At 32.3% G+C, this 8,803-nt stretch overlaps 1 protein-coding gene across 1 annotated transcript in view; it reads left to right on the forward strand.

Moving 5' to 3' along the window:
• The window catches only part of LOC109825320 (uridine kinase-like protein 3), a 23,416-nt gene extending 14,920 nt beyond the window's left edge, over window positions 1–8,496 (forward strand). Inside the window, exons 7-16 of the mRNA XM_020392157.1 lie at window positions 3,219–3,298; window positions 3,487–3,681; window positions 4,066–4,149; window positions 4,232–4,292; window positions 4,914–4,974; window positions 6,034–6,127; window positions 6,211–6,283; window positions 6,670–6,752; window positions 7,115–7,318; window positions 8,184–8,496. Coding sequence (XP_020247746.1) covers window positions 3,219–3,298; window positions 3,487–3,681; window positions 4,066–4,149; window positions 4,232–4,292; window positions 4,914–4,974; window positions 6,034–6,127; window positions 6,211–6,283; window positions 6,670–6,752; window positions 7,115–7,264 — 881 coding nt within the window. The 3' untranslated portion in view covers window positions 7,265–7,318; window positions 8,184–8,496. The remainder of the gene's footprint in view (window positions 1–3,218; window positions 3,299–3,486; window positions 3,682–4,065; window positions 4,150–4,231; window positions 4,293–4,913; window positions 4,975–6,033; window positions 6,128–6,210; window positions 6,284–6,669; window positions 6,753–7,114; window positions 7,319–8,183) is intronic.

The raw sequence follows: 8,803 nt of genomic DNA on the forward strand, positions 1-8,803 counted from the left end.
ATATATATATATATATATATATATATATATATATATATATATATATATATATATATATATATATATATATATATATATATATATATATATATATATATATATATATATATATATATATATATATATATATATATATATATATATTAAAATTTCTAATTTAGGGATTTACTATCCATTTTCAGCATCTAAGAATAGTCTAAGTTGATACTGGTAAACAAAAACAATAAGAATTGATTAAAAACATCCGGTTAATGGATAAAATTTTTAAAAATATTATAGATTAAAAATTATCGGCACTATATAAATTAAAGTAATTTCATATAATTTTAGTAATAAGTTGGGGTAGCCAAAATACATTCGTAACATTAATTGATAGATGTTTAAATCCATAGAAATGATAAAACACTATAATATTATACCTTAGCATTAATTGATTTTAATTTAGAAACTTTAATCTTTGACGTTAATAATATTTATAGGGTAAAAGAATACAAGGAATTACATATGGAGAAACTATTAGAATATTTAGAGATAACTTTAAAAGAATTGAGTTATTTCCATTGCAAATGGGAAAGTGATGGAAATAAATCTAAAATTCAGAAAACGTCAATGAATCACTTGAATTGGCATTAACATAAGACATATCTATTAATGAAGCACTGAATGAGTTACATTAAAAAATAATTTAATAACTTTATCCTAATCAAAGAAAAAATCTCCATGGAAGACATAAGAAAAATTAGTAAGTATTCATAAATTTCATACTGTGTTCTTCAAATTAAATATTAATAGTATAATCTAAGAGAAATTGGTAATGAATAATGCAGATATTTAGTTTAGATCTTTATGAAAAATGACAGGGATAGAGCAAAGGTAATATTATTGAAATAACAAAAATTATTATTGGATGCACATCAGAAGAATTCATTTTAGAGGAAAATAAAGAGATAGCTTCTAATTTATTTAAGTAATAAATTAGGAACACAAAGAATTTTATATATATGAAATTAATATTTATTCTCATTGAAATAGAAAAAAATCAAAGTCTATATTTTGAGCAGTTTGTGTTGAACATCATAAGTACATTTGACTTCTTTGTAAAGTTAAATGAGATGATAAAAAATTAACGAGCCTAGGAAAGATAGCATAAAAAAATACAAAATTAGCCTGATGTCACAATTGATGTAGATGATGAAGACAATACTCTAGAATTGTCCGAGAAATGATAAATGATAAACCTGAAGAAGGATTGATCTTAACTCAATAAAAAATAAAATAGAAGAAATAAAAAACAATATTTTATGAATATTTTATAGAATAGTTTAATTATTTTGAGTGAAATTAGGAATCTTTAGAAGGGAGTTTCATGAATTTTTTTCAGTACTTTTATATTCTTATGTGGATGTTTTTATCATATAAAAGTATACTAGAGTAGCATTAATCTTTAATTTATATTTTTTTATGAAGTCTATCAATGATTAGGAATAAACTTCATATTTCTCTTTTGCATCGTTTTAACATACTTTAAAGCAATCATTTTGCCATATTGGTTTTAAATATTCACCTTCCTTGTATAACACTATTTTAATATTTTTTACTTTGCATCGCTATACTTTCTCAAATAAAGCTTAGTTTCATATCGGTCAAAAATAATATGAAAATTCAAATTATTTTTAAATTATATTTGTTTTTTGTCAATTCAAATATCAACATGAAAATTGTATATTGAGAATTGTCCTCATAATCATTATACTTGCCAGTTTACCCTCCACAGCAGATTGAGACCATCAGGTTGCCTTCTATTCTTGTTAACGAATTAGAATGGAAGGTTCTTATCTTGTGTTAAGATGACTAATAATTTATAAATATGACTCTTCTTGCCTTAACTAAGCTCTAATTACTTCAGGAGTCCCACAACCCTAACAAAAAATCACTACATGAAGTAATTCTTCTCTCACTATCAATGTAAGATTTGGAGAGGAAAGGAGAGTTTTTTTTCTTTGGGGTTTGGGGGCTACTTTTTTATGGATTTTGTGTGAAGCATGAGGAATAAGAAGAGAGCATAATGAAATTTTACCTTGCAGTGTAAGAAATTAAACAACTAACAATTTGGTAGAATGATAAGTCTTAAAAGTATTGGGGAGCTTACTTTCTGTATAGAATGCTATGTGGGCAATTTTTGAAATATGGAAGGTGGTTCTAGTTGAAGTATGATAAACAAGAAGACAAACACATTGAAATTTTACCTTGTAGTGTAATAAATCAAACAAGTAACTAAATTGACAGAGTTATCAGCTGGTTTAATGTTATTTCTACACACACACACACATATGTTCGAGAGTTTGGTAGGGCTGAGCAAAATTCGGCTTTAACTGAATAAGCCGACCGAACTGGCCATTTTTTAGCAGTTTGGTTCGGTTTTGTGCTTAGTGCGGTTCGGGTCGGGATTCATACTCTTACCCCCGAGTCCACTGAACCGCCGAGCTCTTCTAAAAGTGTGTGGTTGAAACCAGCGTGGTTTTTAAAGTGAACCCATTTTGATAACCACTCATCTTCCAATTTGTGGAGCCTACAAAATAGCCTCTCAATAGCTCTCGTGAATGTTTCTTGCCAGCTCAAGCTAGCTGTCATATATGGAAAATGGAGGAGGGTCCACTCAAAGTTATCCCTATCTCCACATTGCTCAAAAAAAGCCGCCATGGCCATTCTCCTACAACAAATCACAAGTAGTTCAGAAAATAAATTAAAATCTCAATCATGGACATCTCTTTGTTCTTTCTGAATGTGTACTTAGTCCGTCTTCTTTGTATCTGGGCCTAATACTAGAGTCCCTTCTTTCTTGCAACTTTCATCTTTGCTTGGATGGGACACATAACAGCCGAAAACACCGACCGAACCGAATCGAAATAACTCAGTTTGGTTCAGTCTGGTTCGGTATAAAGCTTGGTTCAGTTCGGTGTAGTAGAAAATGATCAAAACCCGACTGAACCGGCCATTTGCTCACCCCTAGTCATCAGGTCATTCTGTCTGTGATGCACATAGTGTAGGAAGTAATTGAAACATGACTTGTAATTCCCAACGGAAGCTTTACACCTACTGCAGCTTATTTATGCATCTTTTGTTCTTTTCTTTTTATAAGATAAGGTTACATCTAACTTAATTTTAGTTATGCTTCTTGGGGTGTATTTGTTATTAAATGATTTCTTTTTTCTATACAGATGCTGATGTACGGTTAGCTAGGAGGATACGGGTGGATACTAATGAGATGGCTAGAGACATCGGGACAGTACTTGATCAGGTTTGGAAATTACCATTCTTCTGAATATTTAACAAATTTTATCATCCTTTGTGACCAACCAATGCTTTATCATATTGTGTATTATATTTTTACTTCTTTTAACAGTGTATAATACCTTTCTTTATAAGTCAGATATCTGCTTATGGCTGTGATTTGTTACTCATTGGTTCTGTAGTTCAATGATGCAGTACTCAAAGTTCGTGAAACCTGCTTTTGATGACTTCATACTCCCGACAAAGAAGTATGCCGATATTATCATCCCGCGGGGTGGAGATAATCATGTAGCTATCGACTTGATTGTGCAGCATATATGTACGAAACTTGGTCAACATGATCTCTGTAAAATATACCCTAATCTGTCTGTCATTCAGTCAACATTTCAGGTACAAATCTTTTCACGCTAATTATTTAGTGTTGGCACACACAATAAGGAGCACAAGCACGAACACAACACGAGGACTTTTTTACATGGTTCGCCAAATATGCCTACGCCCATGGTTCTAGGAAAACCCACTATCCTCACAGACCAATACAATCAATACAAGTTATTCAACTGATACAAGTTTTGCACGGAAAAACCTGAAAACCCTCGCGCATCACATATCTTTCAAGGAACCCCGAGGACCGATCACTCAAGAGATTCGAGAGGCCTACCATTTAGACACTTTGTTAAGTTTAGAGTATCTTTTCAAGAGTAATACTGAAGTCTTAGGTGGTTGCCCTATTGTTCTAACATCTTTTTAGTAACGCCTGCTTGTTTCTTTAAGATACGGGGTATGCATACACTGATACGCGATGCCCAGGCAGCAAAGCATGACTTCATATTTTACTCAGATCGATTAATACGCTTGGTGAGTATACAATACGTCTAGCTGGTTTTTGGTTTTTGGTTTTTGCTAATGAATGAGATTAAGAATAGCATCTTATACGTAGGTTGTTGAGCATGGTTTGGGCCATCTTCCTTTCACGGAAAAGCAGGTGATTACTCCAACTGGTAAGCAGCTTTTGCTTCATTATATTGTGATCCTGGAATATCTTAGTTTCGTGCTATACAAATTAAGTTTTTTTCTCAAATTAGTTCAAATAGAAACTCTATTATTCTTTAATGTTGCCTATAGAAAGTGATGATATGACAATTGAATCAGTGTTAACAGAAGTCTCGAAGTTATCCACATATAAAATGTCACCACATTTGTTTAGACTTTCCTTTTCAAACTAGACAAGACACATGTTTCTTTTATATTTGAGTCATCTGTTTAATTGGACCAAGCTGCTTCACCATATGGTACTGGAGGCCAAGCACATGATCAACACCTCAAGCATGCTAATTTATGAAAGCATTACTTAATGTTTTTTGAATGCCTCATGCGCTTATAAAAAAGTAGCCATTTGGATTTGCATGAATACTTGCTCCTCTTATAAAAGCAAGCTTGAAGTTTTCGGATTCTTATAGGGCTTAATAGTAGGTTGTTTACATGTTGCAGAACCGGTCATCTTGAATATTTTGTGTATGGATATGTTCCTTTGTGTTCTAGCTTATCTATTGGAACCTTACGATCATACTTAATGAACGTTTTTTGTTTTTCTTTTTTGGTATATTCTTTGCTATTTGCAGGATCTATATACACTGGGGTGGATTTTTGTAAGAGATTATGTGGTGTCTCAATTATTAGAAGGTGCTTCATCAGTAACCTATTGTTCAATATCAATATTGTTCACATTCTGATGATTATATTGCCAACAAGCAAATGAAATTCTCATTCTTAATCATAATATTGAACTTATTTTGATGAGCAAAATAAAAGCTGGTAAATGTAGATTCTAATATCTGGGGAAAAATTAGCAAAAAGGGACATCATGAAACACCACGTGAGATAGTTTAAATACATGTATGGATGGAGTTTCCTCATCTTAAGCATATAAACGCAGTATGCAGATGTAACATTCAGAAAGAGTATACGGTTTAAAGTTCTATCATCCATTCAAACATGTAGATTCTCATAACCTTCCATGTAATTAAATATTATAAAGAAATACGATTAAGCGGAAATGCTATATATGCCTTTGGTTTCCATAAACTTCCACGGTGACTGCTGAGTATACGGTATACACTTAATGGCCATTAGCTAAGTTGCATGGAAATAGGTATGGGTACTGGTACAGGTATGGGTACGTGACACGATAATTTTGTAAAAGGTAAGGTACGGGGACACGGCTATATATGTATGTATATGCATATTTGTAAGTATTAAAATTAATAATTTATATAAGATCAATATTCATCACATGTTATGAGAATTAAAGTTCCCATAACATTTTTATGTCTCTATATATGTAGACTATCAAACAACTTATTTTTGAACTAGATATCCAAACGGCCTTTTAAATCATATTTCTTAACTGGACATAGGCTAAAACAAAATTGACCCATGTCTAATGATTTTCAAGAAGTAGATGGGAAGTGTAGGATATATGTTCATAAATGTATAACAAGTGTTTTAAATTAAAACATGTATTGTCTTAAAAAAATAAAAACATATATTATATAATTTGCACACCCAAATAAGCATATTCATATATTCAAGAAGTGTCCAAGATGTTTGGGTGCTGGTATTGTTATGGGTACATGTCAGGTTCGGGTACATGTTCAGATAGAAGTAACCGGGTAACATAGGTCATTACAGACTCTTCATAGTTTGTCTTTGAGCCTTAATTAATTTGGTAACTTGTTTCAGTGGAGAAAGTATGGAGAATGCATTGCGAGCATGTTGTAAAGGTATCAAAATTGGGAAAATTCTCATTCATAGAGAAGGAGATAATGGACAACAGGTTTGCATCTAAGTCACTTCTATTTCATACTTCATTTTGCTTTAACTGCTTGACTGATATTTTGACTATTTTCATTTTTGTAGCTAATCTATCAGAATCTGCCAAAAGACATCTCGGATAGACATGTTTTACTGTTGGATCCTATACTAGGCACAGGTTGGTTTGATTAAAAAGGATTTTTTATGTGATTTGCTACCATTTTATATTTTTCTAGCATTTTTTTTATATCCAATTTCGCTGTAAGTTTGCTTTTCCAACTTTTATGAATGCAAGGTTCAACATCTCCACTATAAAACATAAAATTGGAGATACATGCTTTAATGACGAGGTTGTTTTAAGCCCTTAGTAGTTGAACTGGTTCCTCTATGTATGATTTCATATGCTTTTAGTGATGAGGCTGTTTCAAGCCAAGATAATTATCCATGGTATTCTAGTTACCTTTCATGCTATGCTCAAAATTCCCTTTATTATATACAAGTATATGGAAACCATTGCCTGCTTATTCTTTATGTACTCTCATTGAGCGTTGTTTTTCATGATAGGGAACTCAGCCGTGCAAGCTATTTTATTGCTTCTGGAGAAGGGTGTACAGGAAGCAAACATTATATTTCTGAATCTGATTTCTGTAAGTTCAAGGACTTGCTGTTCCGTCTCTGTAGTTTTTTTTCCTTCTTTGTTTCAGATTTAGAGTTTGCTTTCCTTGTTCTTTAATATGGAGAACAGTTGAACTGGTACCAAATGTAAGTTACCGGTTTCTGACTAGAGACAAATTCTCATAGGGTTCTTCTAGTTCTAGGATATGCATTGTGGTTGCTCTTTCAGGTTGCTTCTGCTCATTAAAATTTTCGTATTGTGTGAGGATGTTTTTATTACTTAATTTTGTCAGCTCACTTTATCGTAAAAGTGATTCTTTACCAGTGACAGAGAAGTTGTGACTTATCATACTTATTTATCTATTTCAACGTGTCGACACTTTGCAAAAATCAGGCGCCGCAAGGAATTCATGTTGTTTGCAAAAGGTTTCCCAGAATTAAGATTGTGACATCAGAGATAGAGTTTGGACTGAATGAAGATTTCCGTGTCATTCCTGGCATGGGCGAGTTTGGAGATAGATATTTTGGAACTGATGATGAGTAGGTAGCGGGCTTGCCACAGTCCAAATGATTCCAAGATATCCCCCTGATAATTCAAGTAAGTTGCTCTTAACTAGTTTGAGATGCATACTTCGCAGTGAGCACTGCTTTTCTGTAGTTATCTTTTAATCAGCAATGCTTTTTTGTTAATCTGTCTCTATGTGGTTGTTTGTTTGGTTATATTAATGGGGTCTCTGGAAAACATAAGAGAAATAACTTTGTTACAATCAACTTGTGATGACATATCATGGGTCATTGCAATCAACTAGCGATCAAGTATCGTGGGTCATTTTTAACTAAGGGTGCAGAAAATTTCAAAAATTATGCTAATATAAGAGGAAGTGGATAAAGCCATCCAGTTCAACACGTTAAGTGACTTTGCCTTTCAGTGAATCTTTATAAAAATATAGGCTAAATATCATAATATTCTNCCCCACCACCCCCACCACAAAAAAAAAGAACCCCAAAAAAACTTTGGATGATTATCAGACAATCCCGTATAATTTTCAAAATATCGGAAACCCCCTTAAGTATAGAGATTACCACAAAACTCCCCATAACTTTGAGATTTTATTAAAAAATTCCTTTTAGAGGGTTGCATGATAAAATCTCAAAGTTAAAAGGAGATTTTCTGATAACCCTCTAAACCTAAAGGGGTGTTTGCTGAGATTTTGAAAGTTATGGAGGGTTATCTGATAATCGTCCAATGTTAAGGGGGCTTCTGATATTTAGCCAAACATATATATAGCTAAAGTTGTGCTTTCCTCCTCCTCTATTATATGTAAGAGGATTTATAAACAACATCCCAATGCTCATAATAGTGCCTTTTATGATTCGACATAGTAATTACTAGAACATTATGTCTGTAGATAATTGGCAAGAGGAAGTGCATATTTTCATAATTGCTATGCTGTTTGTTGCAGTCCTGCAGATATGGGATGAAAATTTTCAGATTGTAGCATCGCTTGGTTTTGGCGGAAATCTTCAACACTTTTCGAGATCTTTTTATCATTACAAGTACTCTTGATATCTTTATAAATTTGTCAAATTATTGTATTTTATTGGTTTAAAAAAAACGATGTAAAATTATATGACCGTGCCACACTTTAGACGAAACTTTTCAGTTCATAAGGTATAGCATCTATTGCCCCTATTATAGTTTTCCTTCCTTTTGTGGGGTTATACGTATAAATATCAAAAGTTAGAGAAAGAATACTATTCTTTTACATTATTACAGTAAACTTTTGATAATTGTTGCTATGGTCCGCATTTACCTGCATTTTTTGTAAACTGTCATTAAATACAGTGTACTGTTGAATGAGTTGAATTAGGCTACAATTAATAATATTCAACATACTGACATTTTAAAAATCGAAGCCCAAAAATGAAAATCCAAATTAGTGGATGTGACCTATTGCATATGAGCCACTTGTAAGTAAAATTTTCAATTATTTGGATGTATTTTGAGTTGTATATCAAGAGGCAAAAAATTAAGCCTCTATATAAATTTCTGAACCGTTAGATTTTGATGACATATATTATG

The sequence above is a fragment of the Asparagus officinalis genome, chromosome 10, assembly GCF_001876935.1.
Source record: "Asparagus officinalis chromosome 10, Aspof.V1, whole genome shotgun sequence".
Taxonomy (NCBI): Eukaryota; Viridiplantae; Streptophyta; class Magnoliopsida; order Asparagales; family Asparagaceae; genus Asparagus; species Asparagus officinalis.